Source organism: Ursus maritimus, unplaced genomic scaffold (genome assembly GCF_017311325.1).
Source record: "Ursus maritimus isolate PB19 unplaced genomic scaffold, ASM1731132v1 scaffold_25, whole genome shotgun sequence".
Classification (NCBI taxonomy): Eukaryota; Metazoa; Chordata; class Mammalia; order Carnivora; family Ursidae; genus Ursus; species Ursus maritimus.
In genome coordinates this window covers 35,264,804-35,292,390 of record NW_024425008.1, presented here as the reverse complement: position 1 = coordinate 35,292,390, position 27,587 = coordinate 35,264,804, and the positions used below count along the sequence as shown (strand labels likewise).

The window sequence follows — 27,587 nt, the reverse complement described above, 5'->3', positions numbered from 1 at the left end:
ATTGTGTCTCCTGGCATCTACACCAGAAAGTATCACCAGGACGCTCTGTTGTGATTTCCTGAGTGTGAGGAAAGCTGCAAGTCTGCACAGACTGTCCTCCAACCGATCAGATGCTCCTGAAATCCCTATTAGAGATTTGTCAGTTTGGCGTGATCGTCTTTAAAATGAATGCTCTCCTTGGGGGCTGTGGGGGTGGATTGTAGGCTATCCATTCATTCAACAAATACCCATTTATTGAATACCCATTACTGCTAGATCCTAGAACTTTGTCTTTGCCTGTAAGGAATTCACAGTCTAGTCCGTTATTAATCATTTGTAGAACTTCAATGTGTGGGGGAACAGAGGACGATAGATGTTGATAAGGGGGCGGGAAAGAAGGACAACAGTTACTGAGCCAGACGGCGGAGCATGGGGTGAAGGGAGCTCATCCAGACAAACGAAACGTGTCTGACTTCACCAGCTGCTCCGAAGTCACGACTGCACGGGCCCGTACGCTGGACAGACAGACGGACAGCAATAGTAGACACGGCCACACGTCCAGAAGCATACATTTTAAAATAGGTCACAGAACTTCAAAAAGACACTCAGAAATCCCCACATCCAAGAAAACACACTGGTTTTCATTATGCTCCAAGCTGCCAGGGTACAATCTACTGAAATGTTGAAATAAATTACTAAGCAAATCAGCCCTTTTCATGGTCTCACTTGCCCAAATCACTCGCCTCCCTCCTTTTACTCATGCTCTCACATCTGGAGGTCAATTTCCCCTCAGTGATGACCCAGGGGAATGAGACAACATTTTCCAAGCCTCAAGATTACTTGTTTATAATTTCCTCTTTTTACGGTCCTCGTTTTTGGCACCAGTTCCTTCCAAGCCTCAAATTCCCACCAAGGAAGGCAGCAGCCATCACCAGAGGCTGCACTCTTGGCGGGACCCCACTAAGTAATGTGCTTATGCCCCCAGCCCCTTAATTCTTGCAGGCCAGTGAGCGGGCCGGTGAGACTGAGCCCTCCAGCTGCTGGACCCGGCTCCCTCCTGCACTTCTGTGGTACAGTACCCTTCCCCATTCGTAGGTATCTGTCAACCGCCTGATCTTGGGTCCTCATGACTCCCACTGGCACAACCTCACTTTGCTTCTGACCAATTTAAGACGACAGAAGAGGGCCATCATCTTATCTCTAATTCCCCTTTCAGTCCTTGAGCCTTTAACCTCCTGGTCTGGGAGAAATTGCCATTCCAGCTACCCCTGGTGTCCTTGACAATGTGGTAGTTTAAACTCCCGAGTATCTATGCGTTCCAAGAGAAAGACATGATGTTAGTATCACGCTAGAGTTCGGCAAGTGACCCTCCCCCCACTATAAAACAAACAGCTGCATTAGAAATGCATCAGGGATACAAGAAAGGATATTAAATTATAAATGTGCATTATCTTCCCCTTCCCCCTCTTCCTGCTCCCACTCCCCCTCCTATGGAAGAGAGAAAATACCTTTGACTAGTCAGCGTCCCTCCCCTCCAAAGCCCAATGGAGAGCACCGCACAAGCCTTGGGCTCCCTTGTGTTGGCAGAAAGAAGACTAAAATATTTACGGAAGGGGCGCTGGTGAAGAGTGGAGGATAGGGCAAAGCTTCACGCCTGTTGGTAGGCTCTGAAAAATACGGAGAAGATGAATTTAAGAAGCCGTGCTACGGTTTAGGATTTGAATCCCCCTTTGGTGTCTTTATGTTTCACTTATGGTCAGAATGGTTGACAAGAAAAGCATCGGCAAAACTGAGAATAAGAATTCAAAGCCTCTGGGGTGCCTGGGTGGCACAGCGGTTAAGCGTCTGCCTTCGGCTCAGGGCATGATCCCGGCGTTGTGGGATCGAGCCCCACATCAGGCTCCTCCACTGTGAGCCTGCTTCTTCCTCTCCCACTCCCCCTGCTTGTGTTCCCTCTCTCGCTGGCTGTCTCTATCTCTGTTAAATAAATAAATAAAATCTTTAAAAAAAAAAAAAAAAAGAATTCAAAGCCTCTGACCCAGTTGACCGGAGGCACCAAGCCTTATACGAAGCTTCTTTCTAGCTTTGAGTGACAGTGCGTGTCACAAATCCTGATGACAGGCTCCGTTCAGCACATCCCTCTACTGTCGATGGACCTGTCCTTAACAGAACTGTGCGTTGCTGATAAGCATTCCCAAAACTTTAGCTTTATTTTTAGATGGTTTGAGGAGAAATAGTTGGGGAAAAACATGTGAACAGGGACATAAAAGTGGTAGACATTACCTTATACAAATTGAGAAAAAACAATGAAGTTACAAGGTGGTCTCACCGATATTTATTACAGAAAGGCTCCAAGAACTGCTTTACCTCACACTGTCATACAAACATCCTCGTTTGATCATAATTAACCAGAAAATATTAATTATTTCTGGACAGTTGTTCAGAAGTAAAAAAACAGTGCCTGGGTGGCTCAGTCGGTTAGGTGTCCGCCTTTGGCTCAGGCCATGGTCTCAGGGTCCTGGGATCGAGTCCCACATCAGGCTTCCTGCTCAGCAGGGGAGCCTGCTTCTCCCTCTCTCTCTGGCCCCGCCCCCCACTAGTGCATGGATGAGTGTGTGTTTGTGTGTGTGTGTGTGTGTGCATGGGCACACACGCATGCGCTCTCTCTCAAATAGATAAATAAATAATCTTTTTAAAAAAAGAAGCAAAAAATAAAACTATGAAGAACCCCTATTTTGTTGGGGATACTAGACTACAATAAATGCAATAAATAAAGGAAAAGAAACAAGAGTACTTAAAATTCTAGGCTTCTGAATAACAACGAGGCAGATGAGTAAACATAATCTAGGACAACCACCTCGCACAAAAGTATAAAACAGAAAAATCGTTTAATGTTCTCCAAATCACCTTGCAATCCTTTGGTAGAGAGGTTACTGAGAGCAGAACACATCCTCTAACTCTCCGCTGGGCTGGTGGATTTCACTAGGCCTAGACCTTGTCGATAAAGGGTGGTATTTGGGGCCAACTTACTGTTTTTGTCTTTACAGCCCATACACGTGTTTTGGTTTACTAGTAATACATTTCGGCAGATGCCAGCATCCTCAAAGGCACAATATTTTCTCCATACCTTTGAAATGCAAGGATAGGTAGAGCTTAGGGGCTCATCATAATCCTCTGGAGAAGATGAGCTGCTCCGGAAGAGAGTTTCTGACCCTCCGCTGCAGCAAGCATCGCATGTGCCTCCTCGTAAAAATGGAAGCTTGGTCCTACAGCCTCAAATAAATCTGCAGGAGCCTAAGACAAAACCAGAGAGGGAACCTAGAAGCAATGGGAGAATGTAAATGACGGGAGACAACCCAGCTGACATTCAATCTAACCTGTATAGAACAGTGATAATCAGAACACGATAACCACAACTGGCGAACACCCAAATACCATTTTTTTTCTGACTTCTGTGCTCAAGGTAACAAAGTATGGAAAAAATAAAAAGTATTTTCTATAAATATTTTTACATGTGCAATGTAGAATTTTATCTCCTATCAGATATTATATCCTCACTATTTTACCTCGCTTCTCTGTATTCTTTAAAAGGCTCCAGTTTGGGGTACCTGGGTGACACAGTCAGTTGAGCATCAGACTCTTGGTTTCAGCTCAGGTCTGATCTCAGTGTCATGAGATCGAGCCCCGTGTTGGGCTCCATGCTCAGCATGGAGTCTGCTTGAAATTCTCTCTCTCCCTCTGCCCCTGCCCCCAATCTCTTTCTCCCTCTAGGATAAATAAATAAATCTTTTAAACATGTAAAATAAAATAAAAGTTTACATTGTAAGGTTGATCCATAACTCGAGAGGACCAATCCCTGATTATTGAACTTTTAGGTTTTTTCCCACTGTCAGCAAATTATAAATACTTTGGTGATAAATTGTCTTATATATTTATATTGTTGTGCACATGTAGGATTCTTCCTGGGAATGCACAGTAGAAATAGAAATTGCTGAGTCAGAGACAGACCCATGTTTAGGTGTTTGATCTATACTGACATATGGCTTGCAAGAAAACTTGAACCAATTTACAATTTCTCCATCAGAGCAACAGCGCCCACACCTACATGAATTCACCAACACTGGGTCCCATTCTCTTCCTCTTTGTCCATGTGATAGGCCAGAGATGGCATCTTGTTTAACTTGAATATTTTCATTCCAGTATTCACGGGCCCTTAATTTATTTGTAAATTGTACATATTCTTTATTTCTTTTCTTTGGATTAATTACTATTCTTATTGATTAGAATACACCCTATGTATCAAAGATAACCTTCTTTAACCTTCGTACAGCGTGACCATTTTTTTCCCATTACACTTACCTTTCTTTCTTTTTTTAAAATCAAATACATCGATCATTTTCTTTACAGTGTTCTTCACCTGCTGTTTATTTCCAAATAGTAACCGACTGTTGAAATACAATATATTGACTACTTTGTCTTTTCCCACTGCCACTTGTATACTAAATCCTTACACAGGAAGCATCAGCTCTGTGGCTGAGATTCCTGCTTGATTGAGTCTCCTGCTGGTGCTATGCTTCTATAATTAGTATAACTTTATAATCCATGTTAATATATATTAACCCAGTTATCCTGTCATTTTTTAAATTATTAGCTCTTCTCACCAATATCATTTTCCATAGAACGACTGTAATCACTCTGTTGTGTTCCCAGTTCAAAGATCCTAACATCTTTTTAATACGGAGCTTCCCGCCCAAATCCACGTTTCTCCATGTCCCTCTTTTATGTCGCTCCACGGAGAGCTTTTTCCAGAAAGGTCGTGCACATTACTAGACACTTTACAGTTTTTGTTGTCATTGTGAAAAGGATACTTTCCATCACATTTTCTAACTAGTTATAGCTGGTACCTGATAGAATTTTTATGGCCCAATAATTCTTTGAAAATTCTTCATAGGAACACAGTATTCCACTTTCATCACCACCCAGCTGTTCGCGTTTCCACAGTGACTATTTCTAGACACGGAGGGGACAGCGCCCTTAAACCCACAGTGCCTCGTTCCCGTATTGTAGGTCAGACGTGGCCAAAAAGATAGTATCTGTGTAGCATTCTGTAAACTTTACGATTTTCCCACGTATTACCTCATCTAATATTCGCAACGCCTGTCTAAAGTGAACCGGATACTCTAGAGTCATCGATTTGTCATTAGTCTCATCTTAAAGATGAGGAAACAGAGGTTCAGATCCGAATCAGTCTCCTGAAGAGCTTGATTAAAGTACAGACATGTGGGTCCCATCCCACACCTATTTCCTCAAAATCCTAGGGGCGGGGTGTGAAACCAGGGAATCCGTGTTTTTAACTAGCTCCCCCTGGTGGCTGCTATGAAACATTTCGCTCACTGAGTCCAAAGGCTAAAATTGCACGTTTCTGCCTCCACCTTAGGCATCTATTCCACCATACCTCAATGCAAGCCCAATACTTGTGAGGTTTTTTTAAGCAATTTATGAAGAAGCTGGTATTTTTTTAAGTGTCTCTTTTGCAGGGGATCCTGCAAAGAGCATGCTCTGGTTTGCCACAATAAGCCCCTGTGAGCAGGCTTCACTTATCATTCAGTCACTTCTTTCCAGAGTCTTAATTAAAAGACATCTCCCCTGTACTCTGTGGCTTATGCCAAGCTACCTGGCTACTATGGCTTCCACGGCCCCAGTGAACCTCAGGACACCTTGGCAGTGGTCCTGCCCTACTGGCCTAGAATCCGGCAGCCCCATGGCTGGTGAGAGTTGCCTGGAAAAGTGGCAGAGGGCTCCAAGCACAGATCCCACCCAGCAGCGCCCACTGCCAGGGGACCCTCTCACGGCAGGTCTGCCAGCTCCAGCCAAGGAAGCCATTGCTGGTGACCCCATCCTGCCGGTTACTGTACAGAAAAAAGCTCATGGTGACCCTTTGGGAAATGCCAAAGACTCATCTACAGAAAATAAATGTCTCACAGAAAACCTTCAGTCTGGGTAGAGTTTAATGCCCTTTTCAGTCACTCAACCAGTATTTGTGGAGTTACAGGGCAGGCCCATGCCGAACTCTGAGACGTGAGACTACTACTACTATTACTACGCAGCGCTGCATGGCCCAGTGAGCAAGGAGGCACGGAGAGAGGCTTAGTATTTGGAGGGAATCAAGAAAAAGTTGTGGAAGGGAGTTTTATGGTTGTGGGAGTTTTCCAGACTGACAAGTGCGGAGAAAGCATTCCAGAATTTCTTTTTGCAGAATTCCAGAGGGAACAGCTTCAGCAAAGGCATCATGAGGCTAATAGATTGCAAGAAGTTTGGATCGCTGGAGGGCAAAAAAAATGAAAGAGCTGGAAGGGTAAGCCAGGGCCGGATTACAAGGACTCTGTATACTCTTGGAAGGTATTTGAAGTTTATCTTGGAGATGCTCGGGAGGCACAGCTGCACGAACGCTGGTGGCAGGAAGGAAAGGACAGCAGCTGAGCCTGGGGACCGGATGCGGATTAGGAAGGAGGCCTTGGCAACTGACAAGGCTGGGAGGTAGGGGCCGCACAGGGACAGCTGCAAGGATGGTAAAGAGGACTCAGAGTCCCGAGCTGCCGAGCAGGTAGAACTGGCAGGATGTGGAGACCAAATGAATGTTGTGGGAGGAAAAGTGAGGCCAAGCAGAACTCTGAAATTCCAGAATGTGGACGTCACGGAATCATGGCTTTTTGAAATTCCTTGAAAACCCTTGACAGGAACACACTGTTAGTGTGTTCATCCCCATTTGGCTCCAAGAGTCCTAGAACTAAACAAGCTCTGCCCCCCCCTTCTTCTCTTCCATCATCAGACAAGTATGGCAAGGGCAGAGCTTTCCTGAAGGCGTACCCCACCCCCAGAACCAAGGCGACTTCATTCCCACAAGCTCTGTCCTCAAAAGTGCCGTTCTTTAAGAAGCCATTTGTTCAGTGACTCCACCTTTCACCTGTGTGAGCTTTACTGTACAAAATCGTCATACTCATGCTCTCTTTTGCTCCCCAAACCTCCCATAAGAAAATCAAGACTTAGGGAAGCCGTGGCTTGCTCAAGCTCCCAGAGTTCATTTGCAGTGAGTCCACAGTTCCAACCAGTTCTTCTGCCTTAAAATCCAGGGAGGTGACCACTTGTAATAACTACAAACCCAATCCCCTGTCATAATACCTAAATGCCTAAAGGAAAAAGAAACGTGACCAGGGATGGAAGATGTATGCAGACAGGTGGTACCCTGTTCACATGGGATTCTCATTGTTGCAGGACACATATACAGACCTAACAACAACAAGCCCTCGCATTAGAGTCCTAACAGATTCTCAGGTAGCCTGTTGGGTCTTCTCCTTGGTCTACGTTCTGCAGAAACAAGACCTCATGCCCACACATTGAAAAGAGACTTCCCCAGGCAGCTTTTATTTGGAGGGGGAGGGAGGGTGGAGGGAGAAGGAGAGTCTGCTGCTCAGCAAACCAGAAGCATTCCTTGCAAAGAAGGGGAAAGAGCTGGCCGGGGTGGGCCGGTGTAAATAGGTGAGAAAGGTTTCAAGCCGCGGGAAGAGGATCGTGTATGTTGGAAGTTTGGAACTGACCAGAAAGGAATTCACCACCACTCATATTTAGGAAAATATATTATTTCTAGTTTTATACTGTTTTCTAACTTACTTTAATTTGAAGAAAATCTCAGCTGTTTCTGAGTCGGTCCCTTACACGGACAAGCAGCTCCTAGGAGTGGCCAGGGGGACTAGGAAGGTCACTGCCCCAGACAGTGGGCTCTTCCAAAAAGGAAGAAGAGTGGGGGATGAGGGTCAGTTCAGAGAGGGGAAAGGTCAGGCTGCTCCTGGAGATGTCTAGTCAGCTAAGCGTGAGGAGGGTCAGAATCGAGAATTTTCATTTAACCTCTCCATTTCTTACGGCCCCCTAGACACGGACAGATGGTTGTGATGATTACCCCTGGCTTTTGAACAGCTCAGAAAGGGTTCTTATGCCCCCTTAGGGTAAACATGATTTGTTCATTTTCCAGGTGAGAGAGACCTACTGGCTTGCCCAACATCTCACTAAATGAGTCGCAAGGCATGGCCTTGGATTCAGACATGAACAAAATGATCGGAACTTGGGTATGAGGCCAAGAGCACAAAACTGTCCTTTCGCTGTCAGGCTGGGGCACCCTCCCCCAGGGATTAATAATCTAGGGGGTGTACTTTTGTGTGATTCTGCTAACTAAAAGCTTAGACTTTCCGAAGGTGCATGTTAACTCGTAAATCTTGTCAGGTAGACACGCCCAGAATTCCTGTTCAGTAGAAAAGACAACATGGAAGGTTATCTTTTCCATAGGACAACAACACGTTTCCCGTTGAACCAAGTCACTTCATCCCGACCTTCTGCTATTTAAGTACCTATAAATGTCAGCTCCTTGTGTAAGATTGTCATCTTACTGCTTCTCTCATCGATGAGTTAATAAATCTTTGACATCTCTTCACCCTAAATTTACATGAGAGCCATGTTTTTAACTTTCTTAAAATTCTATTTCCTGCTTTGTATCTCATCTAGTGTTTCTTCCTCCAAAATAGCACCTTTACGGTGTTACATGCTCACACCTCGTCGGGTCTGCCCCATCCTCCCTTCCAAACAGATACACTCAACGTGAGCCATGAAGACAGCTGGCTAGGTGCTGGGAATGAAAGGGTGGCTTCCTCCCAGCTGACCTGGCATTTCCACCATTCCAGTTCTTTGAGTGCATCATCTAGGCATCATGCTGACTCCAAAAGTCTGCTCTTGGGCGCCTGGGTGGCTCAGTCATTAACCGTCTGCCTTCGGCTCAGGGCGTGATCCTGGCGTTATGGGATCAAGCCCCGCATCAGGCTCCTCCTCTGGGAGCCTGCTTCTTCCTTTCCCACTCCTGCTTGTGTTCCCTCTCTTGCTGGCTGTCTCTCTGTCAAATAAATAAATAAAATCTCTAAAAAAAAAAAAAGTATGCTCTTGGCCGATGAGATGGCCAGCTCACCACCTAGCAAGGGAGGGACTCTGGATCAGGTTTCTCGTGCTGCTGATGAGCTGGGCTGAGGGTCTGAGCTGGCTTACGGGACGACCAACACTTCCTCATCCAGGTTTGCAAATGACAAGCAGGGCCAGACACGAGGTGACTGAAATGCCGAGGGGAGCAGGCTCAGAGCCCGCCTGGGACATTTTCTTTCTGGGTGAAACTAACTGGTCCTCAAGAGAGCCAACCCCTGACTTAGACTTCAGTAGCACCTCGTCCAGCTCACAAAAGGAACCACTCCCATCTGTGCAAAGAAGCACAAGGAAGCAAAGCATTTAATGGATTTGGAGAAGAAGGCCTTCATTTTATATCTTAACAGGTCACTGACAACTTTTCACACTTTATCGAGAGAACCAACGGAGCCATTAGCAAGTCATTTGACCCACTGTCTTTCAAAGCTCTCTAAACTCAGTAAACAACTCTCATAGCTCCAAGAATAGCCCCGGGGATCTGGGACTGTAGCCTGACCGGTCTGCCAGGCAGATTTGCTGGCGGCAGGTGCTTCCCAGCAGTGTCTTGCCAGGGAGCTCCAAGCCGCAGCCAGCTCGGAGCATTTTGAAGGACTTTCTTCCATGTGATTTGCCCCTGGTGGTCCATTTCTGGACCATGTGCTCAGCCTCAGCCGCATATACAAGGAACTGTGCTGTGTACCATGAAGGACAGGAAGCATGGACAGTCTGTCCTCAAGGGTCTTCCCATCCAGTGGGAGATACAAGACATAGATCTAAATAGCTATCATTTAGGGTAGGAAGTGACCAGCAGGGGTGGCCTGGGTGGCTCAGTCGGTTAAGCGTCTGCCTTCAGCTCAGGTCATGATCTCAGGGTCCTGGGATCAAGCCCCATGTCAGGCTCCCTGCTCAGTGGTGAGTCTGCTTCTCCCTCTGCCTCTCCCTCTGTGATCTCTCTGGCTCTCACTCTTTCTCAAATAAATAAATAAAATCTCTTTTAAAAAGTGACCAGTAATTCACAAATATTATGAATTTTTGTACCAGTTAATGAGCACTGGGGATTCAGTAAGGCACAAGACTGGCAGACCCCTGTTCTTACGAAAGGTTCAGGAAGCATTTGTGGAAGGAGGGGAGGTAATAATTGCTCAGCGCTTACTATGGACCAGGCTGTGTGCCAGGCATTTTCTCATTTAATATGCTCTTTACAGGTGTTCTCTTTAGTAGGTGATATTATCCCCCATTTGTAACAAATAAGAAAGGAGGGGCTCAGAGATGTTAGGTGAGTTTCCCAAGGTCACTCAGATGGGGAAGAGCAAAGCTAGGTATCAAACAGAACCATCTGACTTAAAAGATCCTGCTCGTTCAACCTCACCACATTTACGTGCAACATCGTAGGGCCTACCTTCCTTCCGTGCTGTCGTGACTCATCGGGTTCCAGACTGAGGAACTTCGTAGGATACAGCTTGGCAAGCAGTAAGGCATCCACTGCTCCTTTAAGATAAGGACTTGCAGAGCCATGGGCACTCTCGACGGCATGGGGAATCCTTGGTTGGGTCTGTGCCTTCGTGTCCCCTAGCATCATCTGTGGGATCTACTTGTCTCCCTCCCAATAAAATGGGAGACTGACAGGGCAGAAAAGCGAGAATAACAGTGGTTGTCAGGGCTAGAGGTACAAGCTCTGCCCCTTCCTTTAGGATTCTTCCACTAGGGCTGACCAAATACACAGAGTAGACAGCCACTAGCCAGCAAAGCTGAAAGCCAGCGAGACTTCCACCTGAAAAATGCTCTCCCCGCTCCTCCCACCGTTTTTCCTTTAGTACGAGGGAATTATTTCGATTCCTTCTCTTTCCCTTTCTTTGGAAAAAGAACTCCGGACTTCCGTAGCTTCAGAAAGCCTTCAGAAAAGATCTAAATTAGTGAGTCAGGACAGCCAGACCCTGCGTGCTCACCTCCCCCAGTAAATCCGGGGTAGCTGGTGAACCACCCCGTCCCTCCCCCAGTGCGCCCTGAGTGACTTGCAGCCGCCCCTGGGACGCAGCTTAGACCTGTCCTCCAGAAAGCCTCCTCTGATGAAGCTCAGCAGAGCATGTGTGTGTGTGTGTGTGTGTGTGTGTGTACGCCCTGCACGTTCCCACCCCTACCAGCACCCGCACACACGCACACACACACAGTAATACAGCGGTGGCCCTACTGTGTGCTCCCACAGCCCTCCACGCCGCCCCAGCGTGGTGTTTACCACGTGGCATGGTGCCCAGGCCTTGCCCGCGATCCCCTCCCCCACCCTCCAGGACAGGAGAAATTCTAGCCGGTCTTTCTCCTCCCAGCACTGAGCGCAGTCCAGGAGCCGATCAACCCTGGAGTCAGGGAAGGACAGACAGAAGGGAAGTGTCTGCCCACCGTCTCCTCCCCCAGAGTGGCCTCCCTGGGCTGGCACGTCCTCGGGCCGGCGCAATTCCCTGCAGCCAAAGCTGCGGCAGGAGCAAGGGGTGGGCCAGAGGGTCCTGGTCCATAGAGCCGACAGGGCTCCTGTGACAAAGGTCGGAGCCACTGCTGAGGAACCTCTGCAGGGCCCACAGGGGCCGGAGGATGACAGGCATCTGGCGCTCCCTGCACAGAGGGCCCTGGGCCCGTAGGTCGGGGACGCTCCAGGAGGGTCTCCAGAACAGCCGCGCCTGACCCGCCCGGCCTGGGCTCAGCAGAGGCAGGAAATTCCATGTTGTCACGGTTGGCTCTCTTCCCTTCATTCCTGACCCATGACTAGGTAGTCAATCGGTCATTAAAGAAAGCACATCTGACGGGCTCCAAGCCTGCGGGGAGAGGAAAACAGAACAGGACCATCTGGGGCCGCTCGGTGTCACCTCCGCTCCCACGGCTTGCCTGACGGGGAAGGACCTCAGTGTTTGCAAGCCCCTCTCCTGTCAGCATCGCCCCGCATGGAGCTGGGTTCACCCCGCCCGCAGACACACTTGAAAGCACCCCCGAGGGAGCGACGGCAGCCCCGTGCGCAAGCTGAACACACGTGGATCGGGGCAGACGAGAAAAATCGTCCCTGGTGTCTCCGGAGGCAGCGCTTTTAAATGAGCGCTTTTCAGAGAATGAGCCATTGAGGGGGACCTGGCATCCAGGTAGCCCAGGAACCTGAAACCGAACAAGAGTCCAGTGGGTCCTGAATCAGCAAGTCTGAGCAACAGGCCGGAGAACGGGGCGGCGGCGTGTGCGGGGAGCCGCCATACAGGCTACTGCACAGAACTTTCTTTCCTGCACAGCTAATGCTGGGAGGAACCAAAACTGGTCTTTACACGGCATTTGCACATTTTTCGATCAAGTGGGGGGAAAAATCATATTCTCCCTCACACTTTACTTCCTTTTTCTAAAAAGAGATTAAATGGGGGGAGGGGAGAATTTAAATTCCCTCTTTGCATTCACCATGAGGTTGTATTCCTTTTGCATTCCATGTGTTCCATCTCAGCTTAGTTTCACGTTGAGACTTTATTTCATCTCCAGACATGTACAGAGTGGTCGGTATCCCTCTATTCCTTCTCCCTTTTGGACAGCAGTAAGCCTGCTGGGTAAATCAAACCGTCCACTTTGCGCACTGTGTACACCCTTCAGGTCTATGAAAGCAAACCCGGCAACATCTCCTCCTGCCCTAACTTTCAATATTCTAATGAATCAGGTGCGCTAAAACACTGGACTATTTAATTTAAAAAAAAAAAGCTTTTAAAAAGATTAATGTGAAGCCCTTCTCGTTTCATTATTAGCTTTGCCTTATAGACTATAAAATATGCAGGCGGGTTACTATCGTTGGTTTTCATGATTTTATTGACATTTCAGACACAGACCGAAACAGAGAGATTTCGAACACAGAAGTTGCTCACAGAGTTCTGTACCCTGAAAGGCGGCTCGAACGAAACAAAAGAAAAAAATAACCGAACCAAGAAAGGGTCCAGCATCCTTTTCAAGAGCTTGATATTCGAGGGCCTAATAGGGATCCATGAGTAGCCCCCAGAGTGCCCTTGTGGCTCCAATAATATTCAACTCGGTTGAGAAATTTGGACTTGACTGAGCCCATCTGCTCTTACTGCAGGCCAAGGTTACCTTTCATTTGGAAATCATGCTGTCAGCTTGGTTTAGAATATACATGCGTGAGGCATATGCTTCTCCTTACTGCCCAGGAAGACACTGGCATGGAGAAATGTGAAGCCTCCTGATGAAAGCCTGCATTTATGGACTCTTTTCTTCTCTTCTCCCCTAGTTACTGTGACAGTGGGAGGCAAGCAACACTTGCTCGGGCTGTATGACACCGCGGGACAGGTACAGTTTTGCTATCTTGATTCATTAAGGGTTTGGGAGTGGGGAGAATGATCCATGTGGCTAGGCATATGGGAACACTTGGGACACTTCTGCACTTGGGACAAATTTATTGTCTATCTAAATGACAACCAATGGCACATTTTTTATATCTTAACGACGTTTATAATTACAAAAAACCAAATCATTACATTACTCAAGGTGTTGATGGGCAAATAACAATTCATTCATTGGTTGATGACGATCAATAAACAAATAACATATTTGGCCAAGGGCCTCAATTTCTTCCTACCCACATCAATTCCAAATTCAGGATTAATGATCAATTTTATAAATTTTAGTTTCACCCATTATTTTTTTTCATGTTATATTCTTTGCCCAGCCTTTATTTGAATTGCCTAATGAGCATGGGAAGGTCCAAAAAGAGATGGGGGATGGGGGGGGTGGGGAAGGGAGAGGGATTAAGTGTTGGAAAGAAGAAAAGCCAGGATCCTGACCGGTTTCCAAATGTGAGGGTCGAGCCCTGAATAACTGGAGGTTGACTCTAAATTCTCTAAGCTTCTTCAAGTTGGAGAACGTGGCCAACCAGTAATGTACGGCCACAGACTAGAAAGAACCCTCAACATTTAGCAGTTAGCACATGCCCTACTTGGATAAAAATGCCACCTCATCTTTCTTTCCTTACACCCCACACTCCATGAAAAGTTTCTAATGTTACACATTCATGAGTTAAGCAATTGATGGCTGTGGCCCAATTTCTTTGATAGAGCTTTTGTTACCATTGGGTCATTGACTTAGGTCAAAATCAGCGGGTTGTTCAGTCTGTCCAAACGCATATATCTTAAGTCCTTTGGAGTGAACACTGACCATGCTCTATCCCACTGTGATTTTCCTGGTCATTATTCTTTGTAGTTATGCATTTGTCTGGGCCTTTTTTCACAATTATCTGGAGATATGTCTTTTTTTTTTTTTTTAAGATTTTTTATTTATTTATTCAACAGAGATAGAGACAGCCAGCGAGAGAAGGAACACAAGCAGGGGGAGTGGGAGAGGAAGAAGCAGGCTCATAGCAGAGGAGCCTGATGTGGGGCTCGATCCCATAACACCGGGATCACGCCCTGAGCCGAAGGCAGACGCTTAACCGCTGTGCCACCCAGGTGCCCCTGGAGATACGTCTTTTTGCTCAACTTGAAAACTCCGTACTAGGAAAAACAATTAAAATGGCATTCTTTGAGGGATTTCCGTGTGTATTCGCAAGGACCATGTACAAATACCTGTGGAACATTAGATGTTAATGTCGGGTAGGCCCTGACAGTGGGGAAGCTGGAAAATCTTGCACCAGAGTCAAGACTTCTAAGAGTTCGTGAGTTACCCTTCATTTGCAAATGGTTGTTTTAGCCAGCTGCTTCCAGGAACTGGGGAGTGGAGGAGACTTCTCGCACCCGTATCTAGACACATAACTAGGAAAAGATGCTCCAAATGTCTAAATGGGAAACTTGGTTTGGCTCCTCTGAGTTAAGGTACAAAGGCCTTGGTGCACCTTGCTGCTTGACTGCCCCTCCGCCAGAAAGCCTTCTAGCAATAAAGGTACGCCACTTTTTGGACTGAATTTGCCTACTTTCATTCAGTCATATAGTCATTAGGGTGTCCCCATTTATCAGAAACTCACAGCCTGGAAGAGAGAGGAGTTTATACCCTTCATCCCCATAGTCAGAGTTTTTGAATATAATCCAGTATGAAAAGTTCAATACAGCAAGGATTATTGCCTGGCTCTGAAACCTCTCTGTTTCCTTCGCCTTCTGGAAAGCTCCCTGTGGCCCTCACATCCATCCAGTGCTCCCCTCTTCTATAGCAATCCATGACAATTGTTAGCTCCTACACATTCACTGTCCTTAGAACAAGCTCCCCAAGCCTCTGTTTAATCTCAAATCCAATAAAACTGTTTAAAAGCTCCTATAAAGTTTAATTATTCTTTCCCACTGCTGTCCTTTTTAGGAAAATTTTTAAATAACACTAGTATAGGACTTGAAGCTCTAAAGCAGTATAAAAATATCCTTAAACTCCAAATTGAAGAAAATAGAATGATCCAAACCTCTGACACAGAAGCGATGGGCACTGATAAAATATCACAACGAGTGGATTACAGATATTTCTTCAACTTAACTTGTACTCTAATGTTTTCCACCAGCTCCTTTGAAAGCTCAAAGGTGGACAAGGTTCATAGCGGAGCATGCAGCCTGGGGAAAAGGAATCAGAACACATCTTGGAGTTCCTTCTAGGCCTAAAATTCTATGATGAGGACTTTTAACAGACTACTTCAAGAAGGCCTAAAATACCTGCAGTAATTATGCAAAATGATTTGAGGCTAGACCCAAGGGAGACCTCCCAGCAGCAAAGGATTATTAAGTATTGGAATGTGTTACACTAAAGGGTGACGAGTAATTCATTTCGTAAATAGTGGAGGTTCTCGAACTTGAGCGGATACCAGAATCACGTGCAGCTTCTGTGAAAACCCAGCCCCTGGGCCCCACTTTCAGAATTTCTGATTCTGTCCATCTGGAGGGGGGTGACAAGAATTTGCATTTCTAACAGGCTTCTTGGTGCTATGGCTGCTGGTGTGTACACCATATTTTAAGAAACACTTCTAGGGGCATCTGGGTGGCTCAGTCGGTTAAGCATCTGGATCTTGGTCTCAGCTCCAGTCTTTTTTTTTTTTTTTTTTTTTTTTTTTTTTTTTTCCAGTGCACCATGCAATACGTGCCCTCCTCACTACCCATCACCAGTCTATCCCATTCCCCCACCCCCCTCCCCTCTGAAGCCCTCAGTTTGTTTCTCATAGTCCATAGTCTCTCATGGTTCATTCCCCCTTCTGATTACCCCCCCTTTCTTTATCCCTTTCTTCCCCTACCGATCATCCTAGTTCTTATGTTCCATAGATGAGAGAAATCATATGATAATTGTCTTTCTCTGCTTGACTTATTTCACTTAGCATTATGTCCTCCAGTGCGGTCCATGTTGCAGCAAATGTTGAGAACTCGTTCTTTCTGATAGCTGAGTAATATTCCATTGTATATATGGACCACAACTTCTTAATCCATTTGTCTATTGAAGAGCATCTCGGTTCTTTCCACGATTTGGCTATTGTGGACAATGCTGCTATGAACATTGGGGTGCATATGGCCCTTCTCTTCACTACATCTGTATCTTTGGGGTAAATACCCAGTAGTGCAATGGCTGGGTCATAGAGTTCAGCTCCAGTCTTGATCTTAAGATCATGAGTTCAAGCCTGACGTTGGGGGGAATGGGGGGGGGGGAGAAGAATCACTGTTCCGGAACCTTGCCACTCAAAGTGGTGGTCCACCAGCAGCATCAACATCACCAGGGAGCTTGTCAGGAATGCAGATTCTCAGGCCCCGGCCCCAGCCTACTGCATCTGAAAATTCGTTTTAGGACGATCCCCACATGATCCACATGCAAAGCTCTACTCTAGAAGTCTTTGGGGTCCAAGCATGGCTCTCACATTAGGAGGACGCAGCGGAAAATACCCCTTACCTGAGTTGATTCCCCTGGTTCTACACCATGGCCAATAAGGCTTTGCGACATGATCCCCAAATTCCCATCGCCAGCGAGGCAGGATCATCCACTTCCTCAGTTACATTCCAGCAAACGTCACTGAGGTCACAAGGTTAACGAACATTCAACTAATTCAAAAATACTCCTATGGCCAGAGTTACTAAGAAAGGGAGGTGATCTCAAAACCAACTGATGAATCCCTGAACCGCAAAAAAGAAATAAGTCTGTGAAACCAACTCTAGAAGGCCATCTTGCTGCGAATAATTAGATTTCCTTACACGAACAAACCAGGAAGTAGTGCCCTCATCTCTGTCCGGAGCTGCCTGTGGGTCAGGGTTGATGAAAACCACCTCAAGAGATACATGTTCTGAAAAGTAAAGTGACCGGAACTCGGTATTTCTACCTTCAAAGTCAGTGCTAGACAAAATGCTTTAACCCGGCTCCGTCCACATGCTCATATCTAGTCTACCTTGGACACCCCACCAGGCCCCAGCAGGTGCCCCTGAGACAAGCTCCTGGCCCTTCAGAGGCCCACCAAGCATTTGCTAAAGACGGTTGATGAAGAAGTCACACGCATACACGTCCAGCCCCCAGCAGCTGCTATTAAACATGAGCTCCCTCCCCAAATCCCTGAAACAAACGAGTATTTGGACTTTGAGTAGAATCCTTTGAAAACGAGTATTTGGACTTTGAGTAGAATCCTTTGAAAACAAAGAGTCTTGGGAACGCTGGTTCATCTGTGAGGTAGAATTCCAAACATTTAAGGCAATGAGGTGAGGGATTTTTCGCAGGCTGACTCTGCACGTTACCCCTCAGCTCACGCTGGAGAGGCAGTAAGGCCGGGCCTGCGTGCCAAATCGCCTGAGGTCATGCCAAGTCATGCCGTACAGCACAGGCCCTGGCAGCGTAGTACTGAAAGTTTCTCTCAAAGGGGTTTCTAGAGTTCAGAACTTTGGCTCGGCTACAAAGAGCCCCAGAGCCGACTTTTCCATGACGTACTCGCAGGCCAGCATGTTTCGAGTACGTCATTAGAGACCAAGCAGAGAACAGGATGCTGGGGTGGGGACACTACAGCGAAGCCTGGGCATTTGCCAACCGAGGAATGCCAAACTGGGGGCCCGGTCTGTCCCAGGTCATGGCTCAGAGCCAGACATCCTCCAGTCCTGCTCCCAGACACCTAAACAGAGCCTGCCAAGGCAGGAGACATCTTGCCTCCTCCATCATTGGGCCCTTGGCTAACACGAGTCGTGTGGGCAAAGCCCCACCTAGATTGTGGCCCCTCAGGCCTAACCCCAGGGTAGACACATCTCAAAGGCCACATTTGCAAACGTGGCATTGGTGGCACTGCCAGGGAAGAATGGGACTCTCCTGGTGTCAGGAGCTGGGTTTCTCGGCAAGGTGAACCCCCGGGTTCTCTGCATACAAGCCCCACTGGATGGGGGGCTGTCTGTATGTTGGCAAGCATGGAATGATGTCTGTCATGGAGAAGCCACAGCCCCCAGCAGCTCAGCTGTCACCAGTGACCAGAGAAGTGTGAGAGGAGAAAGGCCATCAGCCACACACCTCCCTCAGCCAGGACTGCACCCTGCATGTCTTCACCTGTCCCGATTCCTGAACCGCCTCTGCCCCCAAGAGCTTGACGAGGCATGGGAGGCAAGTACAGCTGGGGTTCATTCATGGCAACACAGGGTCCGCTTGGAAGGACATGAGCCTTCCCTATTGCCATTGGCTGACCCCAAGGGGCCATCTGGAACACGGAATCTGGTATCAACCCTCCACGGAAAGTTTGCCTAATGCCTCAAAACAAACATTTTCCTCAATGAGCAACTCAACTTTTCCTGCTCATATGCATTTTTTTGGGGGGGGGGCACAAAGAGAGGCAGCAAGAGAGGGAACACAAGCAGGGGGAGTGGGAGAGGAAGAAGCAGGCCTCCCGCTGAGCAGGAAGCCCAATGCAGGGCTTGATCCCAGAGCTCCCAGAGCGCTGGGATCATGAACTGAGCTGAAGGCAGACGCTTAACCACTGAGCCCCTGCTCCTATGCATCTTAATGTGGTTTTAGAAGTGTGCAATTTGGAGATCAGGAAGGAGTTTGCTAACATGACAAGTTATCAGTAAAAGTAACTGTAGGACACAATCTTACTTCTCAAATTATTTTTTTAAAAATGGAGCTGTAGGGACATGGATTCACATACAATTAGAGTATGCAGGCATGTGGGTCTTGTTACTATTCAGTTTCAAGAAAGTGAAGTTCAGATTCAGCCCTGGTACCCACTGAGGGCGGGGCCACTGCAGCTGTTGTTCACGGGACTTACTAATTCAAGACAGTGCTCTAAGTGGTTGACACACACTAATGCATTTTTATTCTCAAACAACCCTACGGAGCAAGCACTGTTATCAACCCCATTCTACAGGTGAAGACACTGAGGCCGAGAGAACTTACCCGATGTCACAGAGAGTCACCGGCAGTGCTGGGATGTGAACCCAGAGAAAGTGTCTCCCTGGCCCATGCTTTTAAGCACTCTGCTACACTCCCCCCCTCTGGATGTTGCTCACATTTTCCAAACCAAGCCTGACACATCTGAGTGTACTTATGGGAGAAGATAAAAATGAGGTGTATGCTACAATCTGGGATAAATGTCACTAAACCCAAGAGGACTTGGAAACAGAATTCTATTTCCAATTGAATGTGGGTAGAGGATGGGGTGGGCTTGGGGTTGGTGGGGTCTCAGTGCAACTCTCCTTGTCACTCAAAGTGTGGTCCCTGGACCCGCAGCATCAGCATCACCAGCAAACTTGTTAGAAATAAATTCTCAGGCTTCATCCCAGATCTGCTGCTGAACGAGTAGCCGCACATTAATAAGACTCGGGAGTGCCTAAAGTCTGAGAAGGACTGGTCGAACTGTTTCCCTTCCTCACCACCTGGACCATGACGCTCTGGCTGTTCCAGACATATGTGGAAGGCATGTGGCCATCTGCCGAGGCTGCCCCTGAACTGCTCTTTCTTCATAGTGGACCGCAGTCATCCTAGAGCACCAGATCTGCCTTCAAACCAGTCTCCCACCTTCAGGGTAAAGATAGTGGAAAGTACTCACAAGCCTACCTTGCCCCAGATCCCTCCCTATCCCCTGAACTCCCCCCATCCACCCCAGCCCCTTGTGCATTTTAGCCCTCCAAAGCCCCACTCAAGCCGTAATTTTAGACTGATACACTGTCTCCTCTAGAAACATTCACGCCGCAGTCTCCATTCTCAGTCTCAACATTGTAAGGGGCCTCAACTACCAGCTAGACCACGTCTCCATTTCCCATAGCCCCTTTACAGCATCTCCACATGCAGTCATCCAAGCTGGGCTCCAAATGTGCCCTGTTGTGGAAAACATACCGCCTGGTACAAATTCAGACCCCCAACCTCCCCCCGCCCAGCCCTCGCTCTCCAGACGACGCTTCCCTTTATACATTCTGAGGCCCCCACCACAGTCATCACTGCAGCCTGTGGCTAGTGGGGGCGACAGGAGCCCTGCCAGCCCACCTGCGAGCCTCCTTTACGGATGTGTTTGCTCTGTGGTGCTGAATAAATCACTCAGTCTGTCTAGAGTCTGGCTTCTTCAACTATGAAATCAGCTGAGGGGACCCGGAAGTACAGTAACCTGGAGTTGTGACATTTGAATTGCAACACGGTCACCTGGAGAGCTTGTAACACAGATGGTGGGGGGGGGGGGGGCCCGCAGCCGCAGGAGGGCTGGGCAGGGCCTGAGGGTGTGCATCCCTTACACACTCCCAGGCCAAGGCTGCCAGGCAGGGTCACACTTGGGGAGCCCCTGCACGAACCGAGCTCTAAAACCTCTTTCTGCCCTGCTCTGATCCAGTCAAATAAATATTCTATTATCACAGAGCTAACAAAGAGCAAGAGAAACTTGGCCGGCCTCACTTCCAAATAAACGGAGTTACTTCTACATTCTCGTTTTCTTTCCCCCAAGTGGAGAGTCAATTCTTATTCACCTTCTAGGCTTCATAAAGCATCTTTAACAGTGCAGGAGACAATTAATCCATCTTTTTGAATGGAGTTACACAGTAGAACTGAGGCTTCTAAGGAAGAGATACCCAGAATACCGAGCAAGATAAAGCCCCACGACGGACAAAGGGCCCTGGCTACCCTGCCAGGAGTAAATGATCAAAACCCCAACCTCCTCTCACACTCCCACCTACAGGCCCCGCAGCAACCCATGGTCTTCTTAGCTCTTCCCGAATGGAAGCAGAATTGCTTTGATAGCTTCTGGGTATAGAATCAAATAAACATGATCCTTTCAGACCACTCGATAGCTGTTCCTACCTTATCTCGTTGGGACACGGCTGTGCAGGTCTTGGTTTCCGGCTTTGAGGTTTTAAATATACAGTGTCTGCTGCCATCTGGTGGTCTTTACTAGCAACTGCAGGCCATGAAATACCAAACCTGCAAAGTCCAACATTTCTGAGATTCCTGGGTAAAGCATGAGTCTGTATTAAGATTCCCAGATAACTGAATTTAAAAAAAAAAAATGCTTAAACTGTCACTTAAAGTTCTGAGCTGAAACAAATAATGTGGTCACCATTAAGAGCTGCAGCTGGATTCAGGCTAAATAGCCCACCCCTCTTTCAATAGTTCTAAGACATTAGCTCATTACCAATCTTCCCTAAAACTTAACTTCCTCTTCGATGAAATACGGATATGGATGCTGCCATCTCTCCAGTGCTATTGTGAAGATTCAACAAGGTATTGCATGTAAGTGCCTGAAACAATGCCTGGCCCTTCTTGCCAAGCCCTTAACGCAACCTCAGCAATGAGGAAGATACGGATGATGCAAATCAGTTATTCTCAATTCCACGTCAATTCCAAACCGATGACACCAGAAGGCCCGGATACCCCAGCCCGCTCTCCAAAAACTGTGATTCAATCGGTCCTGAAGTGTGGGGAGAGAGGCAGGTAGTTGGCTAGCAGGGTGTAGGGATGTTATTAAAGTTCCCCAGGTGATTCTAGTGAAAACTCTGCTATAAATGACCGACAGAAAGCCATGTGCTCGTTTGCAGGTCGCTGCACCACTCCGTGAGCGGCATGTACGGACTGTGTGCTGTGGACAGGGTATAAGTAGGGCATGAGAAAAAAACAGCATGGTCCCTGATCCATTTATCACAATCCAAATGGGAGGATGAAGTGGCAGAGAGCAGGTGGTATCACGAACATCTGTAAGTTATGGCCTGGAAAGAACCCGAAGCCTCACAGCTGCTCCCTAAGGGAAAGCCCCAGAGGGAAAGGAGAGCAGTGCAGAGACCATGGGCAAGAAGGTTTGGTTACAGGGCTCTCGTATAAAGGAGAGGGGATAGTGACAAGAAATCAGCTGTCCACTTCCCCACTGCCTTGCCACCGCCAAAACACACACACACACACACACACACACACACACACACACAGAACAATTTAGCTGCTATGCAACCGGCAGGCCCCGCCCAACAGCCCAGTATGACCAGTGTTTATTCAGCAGTGCACCCAACTCTGATGATTTGCTTAAGAGAAATGTGATCAATGAGCCACTATAACTGATTTTCTCAATTCTTTTAGTTCACTTTTCAGGACTTAGGATTTTTCAGCATCCTTGCCATCTTACACCGATTTTGTTTAGATAATTAAAACCTTTGCTTAGGTTGTAGTAGGATTAGCAGTGGTAATAGCTGCAGCCTGTGTGCTGAGTCCCTGCGGGCTGGGTACTTGGAGTAGCTCAACAGTCGATCAGCACGTGCCCACCAACCAGGGACTTCCTTCCAGTCACACGTGTAGGTACATACTACTCCTTTTTCATAAAGACATCCTGAGAGTCAACAGAAGGATAGCAAGGTGGATATTTTTAAATATCCATCACGTATCAAGTTTAAAAAATCACATGGCACAAAAATTGAACTATGCGATCAATTTATCTTTTTTAAACTAAATAAGTAAATATATAAAATGCAGAAGGATACTGTTAAATCATGGCTCCCTCTGGGAAGAGAGAAAAACTAGTAGAGATCACATACAGGGTGAAAACAAGCTTTCAGTTCTACTCTCTGTATTACTCTAGGTAATGTTTGGATTTTTGCAATGAACATATATGGGTTTTATCATTTTTTTTTAAATGTTCGGAAGAGTAGTCAGGACCCTAATAAATTAATGGCTATGTCGCCCATGTCTATGCGTGGGATAAGTGTGAACATACAGGTTTCCTTGCCCTATGTATGTCTAGGGTGTGCATGTACATGGTGTCTACACATACATGAAGTATCCATGGTGTGTCTGACCAGTATGTCAAGTGCGGGGTGTGCAGACATGAACGTCTCCGTAGCATATACAGTGTAAGTATACACACACATGAAATTACTTTTGGCTTATGTGTTACTAAAGTGTATGAAAATATAAAACGTTATATTGAAATAGCAGATTTACCATAGACTCTCCTGCACTTCACATACAAAAGGTACTTGCTGACATTTTCCCAAAGTTGAGATGATCCGATGTTTTGCTTTGTCTTTATCGTCTCCCACTAAAACAGCATACACATAAACATCTTACGTAACCAGGAACTCTTCAACCAGAGCATATTCTGATCTGAAAAGTGTTTGGGGGAAAAAAATAATTAATCTGGTATTTTATTTACTGGGCCACCTTATGGCCTCTAGGTAGACTTGGAAGGAAATCCCAAATGCTGAACTCTAAACCCCCACACAGTATTATTTCTACAAAATTGTGGTGTCCGATATGGCAACCACTCTTTGCTTTACATTTACAGCTAGCTTATTCTAAATTAAATTTGCTTACAATTTTTAAAGATTGTATAAGAGAATCGCTGTGCTTTGACCAATGGCACACTAATTTAAATCATATTCAATACGACATAATTCCAATGCGACAGGGAATTGCCATAATCCTTGTTGAATTATATAAACAGGTGAACTTTATAGTATGTAAATTATTTCATTAACGCTACTTAAAAAAATTATTTTCAAGTTCTTCTTTAAAAGGGAGCAATTTACAATCTCTATCCACAAGGAAAAGGTGTTTTCCTGACTGACGGCTCCCTTATTTCTAGTAATACCTGGAGGGAATCACCAGATCCCAGGGCTGGGAAGGAACCGGGTCACAAGGCGCTGCAGTGGAGTCTTGCCCCGGACACCCAACCACAGGGACCCGCCTTTTCCTAAGCTGTACAAACCTTTGCTCTTCTTCCTGCAGGAGGATTACAACCAGCTGAGGCCGCTCTCCTACCCCAACACCGATGTGTTTCTGATCTGCTTCTCCGTCGTGAATCCTGCCTCTTACCACAATGTCCAGGAGGAATGGGTCCCAGAGCTGAAGGACTGCATGCCTCATGTGCCTTACGTCCTCATAGGGACCCAGGTTAGAGGCGGCAATGGCGGGTGGGGTCTGCAGGGCAGGAGGGCAGCAAAAAAGGAAAGACAATTTAGGTGTCTCCTGACCATCTTATTTCGCCAACACAAGAGAACAGTATCTCAGATACATCAATCCGAAAAACAGCCTTTCTTAAGATCTGCATGATTATTTAGCCTGTGGTCAAAAAAACAATAGAGCTATTTAATGTGAAGCAGGAGGTTTCGATGTGGTCTTTAAAAATTAATCTCTCTGCTTTTTATTTTTAAATAACGAAGTACTTTTTGAAGTAAACACCCTTCTCCAGCCCTGAGTGGGAGGAATGAGGTGGGATGTCAATCACACTTACTGCCTATTTTTTTTCATCTGAAATCTACAATTGTTTGGAAGACATAAAATAGGTGTGAATGTCAAAATGACCCCAGCAGTCTGAATGGGCACATTATGACAGGAACTTCTTACCACCACTGGAAAAGGAAGACAGAAATTCATTCTTCTCTGTTCCCTTGAAACCTCTTGGTCTTCCGGATCTTAGGAAAGAAGTTAAAAACAGATGTACCAGATAAACAAACCTGTGATTGTCAAAGGCTTTGAAGTGTTTCGAAAGCTAATAAAGTTCTATAATTTGAATTTCCAACATAAGCCAATTGCACAAATGTGTTCAAGATTGTTCCTACTTTTTATAGTTTTGAAAGAATTGTGTTCTTTGCTACGTTAAAACCTAAATTACTATCCAAAGACACAGAAATGTAATAATACATTTTTATTGTTTTTTATACATTTTTATTGTCATCTGTTTCATATGCCCCTGCTTTCTATTTCTCATTTTACATTGTTTAACAGAGAGAAACTTTTAAAAATAATAAAAGGACTTCCCAGAGAAGATATGGACAGATAATTAACACATCTAAAAGTCAGAGTATAGTTAATGCTTCAACTCTGAAAGATCATTGTTTAAATGCAATCTTTTTTTTTTTAAAGATTTATTTATTTATTTATTCGACAGAGACAGAGTCAGCCAGCGAGAGAGGGAACACAAGCAGGGGGAGTGGGAGAGGAAGAAGCAGGCTCCTAGCGGAGGAGCCTGATGTGGGGCTCGATCCCAGGGATCCGGGATCACGCCCCGAGCCGAAGGCAGACGCTTAACCGCTGTGCCACCCAGGCGCCCCAAAATGCAATCTTTTACCTTAACTCCAGATGATAATGTTTGGCCATATTGATGGAGCCTGGATCCCCGTTGCCAAAATATGTAACAGGACATAAACACCTTTGTGCAATTTGAGCTGATTTTACCATTGGTGGGCACTGCATTGAACAATCAAGACCAAAAAAGAAAAAACCCACAAGTTAGTAAACCTGAGCAATGTGCTTATAAATGGAACTCTAAGATATGAATATACTGGTTTTTCTTTACAATTCAAGCCCACATTTACACCCATTCATGGATGCCTAGGTTCACACACACAGTGAGATTTTAAAGCAACTAAAATATTTAATTAAATTATCAAAACTAATCCAAACCTATATGCCATTTTCAAAGTAGTCTTGCCTTTGAAAAGATTAATGCTTATTCTTTGAGCAGAGCCTTTGGGAATTCCTCTTTAGGACGTGCCTTCAGAGCCTGCAGTGACATTCCTTAGAATATCCTCACAGGAAGCAAATCTTTATCCCAGTGAGGGTGAAGACAAAGATGTGTTCAGAGCCAGGAAACAGACTACTAAGAAATGAGTAATACAATTTGGGATGAAATGAGGCATCACTGTAAGGAAATAAAACTGATCGATCATCGTGCATCTCCTATAAGTGCGATCTAAAAAAGGAAATTTCAGAAATGCCTGAGACAACCATGGGATACTTGGAGTAAGTCCTCAGCTCCCAGAGGACTTGCTTTTGAAGAAGAAAGTACATGGAAAGCCTGATGTTTACATTTACAAAGAAACTGCTTTACTTTTTTAGATGTAACATGGGTATGTGTGTGTGCCTCCTTAAAGAAAAGTAAGCCACTTCATAGATCATAAGCTGGGGGGGGGGCGGGGGACTCTACCATGTCACAGTTTAAAATCGCGGTTAAAATCGCTGGTTAGGTCTGAACAAAATAAGTGAGTTTATCACATGTGGTTTTTTTGTTTTGTTTTGTTTTGTTTTTTGCCAGATTGATCTCCGCGATGACCCCAAAACCTTGGCCCGTTTGCTGTATGTGAAAGAGAAACCTCTCACTTACGAGCATGGTGTGAAGCTTGCAAAAGCGGTACAGTCAGATTTGAATTTCATTTTAAATATATGCTGAGACAAGAATTTGGTGTATGATTTGGAAGGGGTGAGCCGCGTAGGCTTTTGCTGTAAAGTGCACCGTGTTCAAGGACCTTCCGCCTGCTTCACGCTGTCCCCTCTGTTCTAGGTAGGCTGGAAGGGACCATTTGGTGGTTAGCATTCTTCCCAGCCACCATTGTCTGTTCCTTGTTAGGAAAGAAACTTGGTGAATTTAAACCACTGAAGCACTTATCATTTGATTTAGCAACCTTCCGAATATCCAGTGGCTGTATTTAGTGTGAATAAGGGGAGTCATTAGATATGTATTTGTATATCTCACTGCTTGTTATCAATGCAATTCATTGAAATGACCCCATAAAAGGCACTTTGTGATTTCCTTGGGAAAAAGAGAGTAGCGTCTGGTAGGGTTGTATTCGTTCACTATCTAATGAACAGCCACTCTGAGAGGCTGGATTGTGCCACAAACAGCGTCTAGAAGATCAGCATAGACCAGAAGGTAACCAGCTGCTGACAGTCAGTCACAACTAGCTCACAGCTGGGACTGTTTTCACCGACCTTTCTCCGTTCTTGAGAGCGTCGCATGAATGGTGATTCTGACGGGGGAATTTTTTAGACCAAATCTTTGTCTCCCAGTCACCACCCAGATGTGTACAAAAGCAGACGCCAAAATGGACACAAGAGGAGGAGGTGTTTTATGCAAGAGGAGGCTTTGCAATCATATTTCCATTACCTCAGTCCACCTCATTGATTTAGTCACAAACCCCTAGGCCCAGGCTAGAGGTTTCAGAAATTGCTCTTTTTCTAAAGAACCAAAGCTTCTGGGGGCGCCTGGGTGGGTCAGTCATCTGAACATCTGACTCTTGGTTTCAGCTCAGGTCATGATCTCGTGGTCATGAGATCGAGCCCCAAGTCGGGCTCTGAGCTCAGCGGGGAGTCGGCTTAAGATGGTCTCTCAGCCCCCACCCAACACACTCGTGCTCGTGCTCTCTCTCTCTCCCAAATAAATAGATCAATAAAATCTTTAAGTAACTAAAGTTTCTAAAGTAACTAACCCTGCAAAACGCATTCCC

General features: G+C 46.1%; 1 protein-coding gene and 1 long non-coding RNA gene across 3 annotated transcripts in view; one reads left to right on the top strand and one right to left on the bottom strand.

Annotated features, from left to right (window-relative positions):
• RHOJ (ras homolog family member J) overlaps nucleotides 1-27,587 on the top strand; it is an 81,169-nt gene that overhangs the window by 44,341 nt on the left and 9,241 nt on the right. For both annotated transcript variants that reach the window (XM_008701124.2, XM_008701128.2), the window contains exons 2-4: nucleotides 13,226-13,284; nucleotides 24,091-24,255; nucleotides 26,399-26,494. In XM_008701124.2, the coding sequence (XP_008699346.2) occupies nucleotides 13,226-13,284; nucleotides 24,091-24,255; nucleotides 26,399-26,494 (320 nt within the window). The remainder of the gene's footprint in view (nucleotides 1-13,225; nucleotides 13,285-24,090; nucleotides 24,256-26,398; nucleotides 26,495-27,587) is intronic.
• Nucleotides 24,207-25,550, bottom strand: LOC103672414. Its single transcript, XR_571161.2, has 3 exons — nucleotides 25,433-25,550; nucleotides 24,709-24,776; nucleotides 24,207-24,282 (listed from the first exon to the last, which is right to left on the bottom strand). It is a non-coding gene; the product is annotated as an uncharacterized LOC103672414 (long non-coding RNA).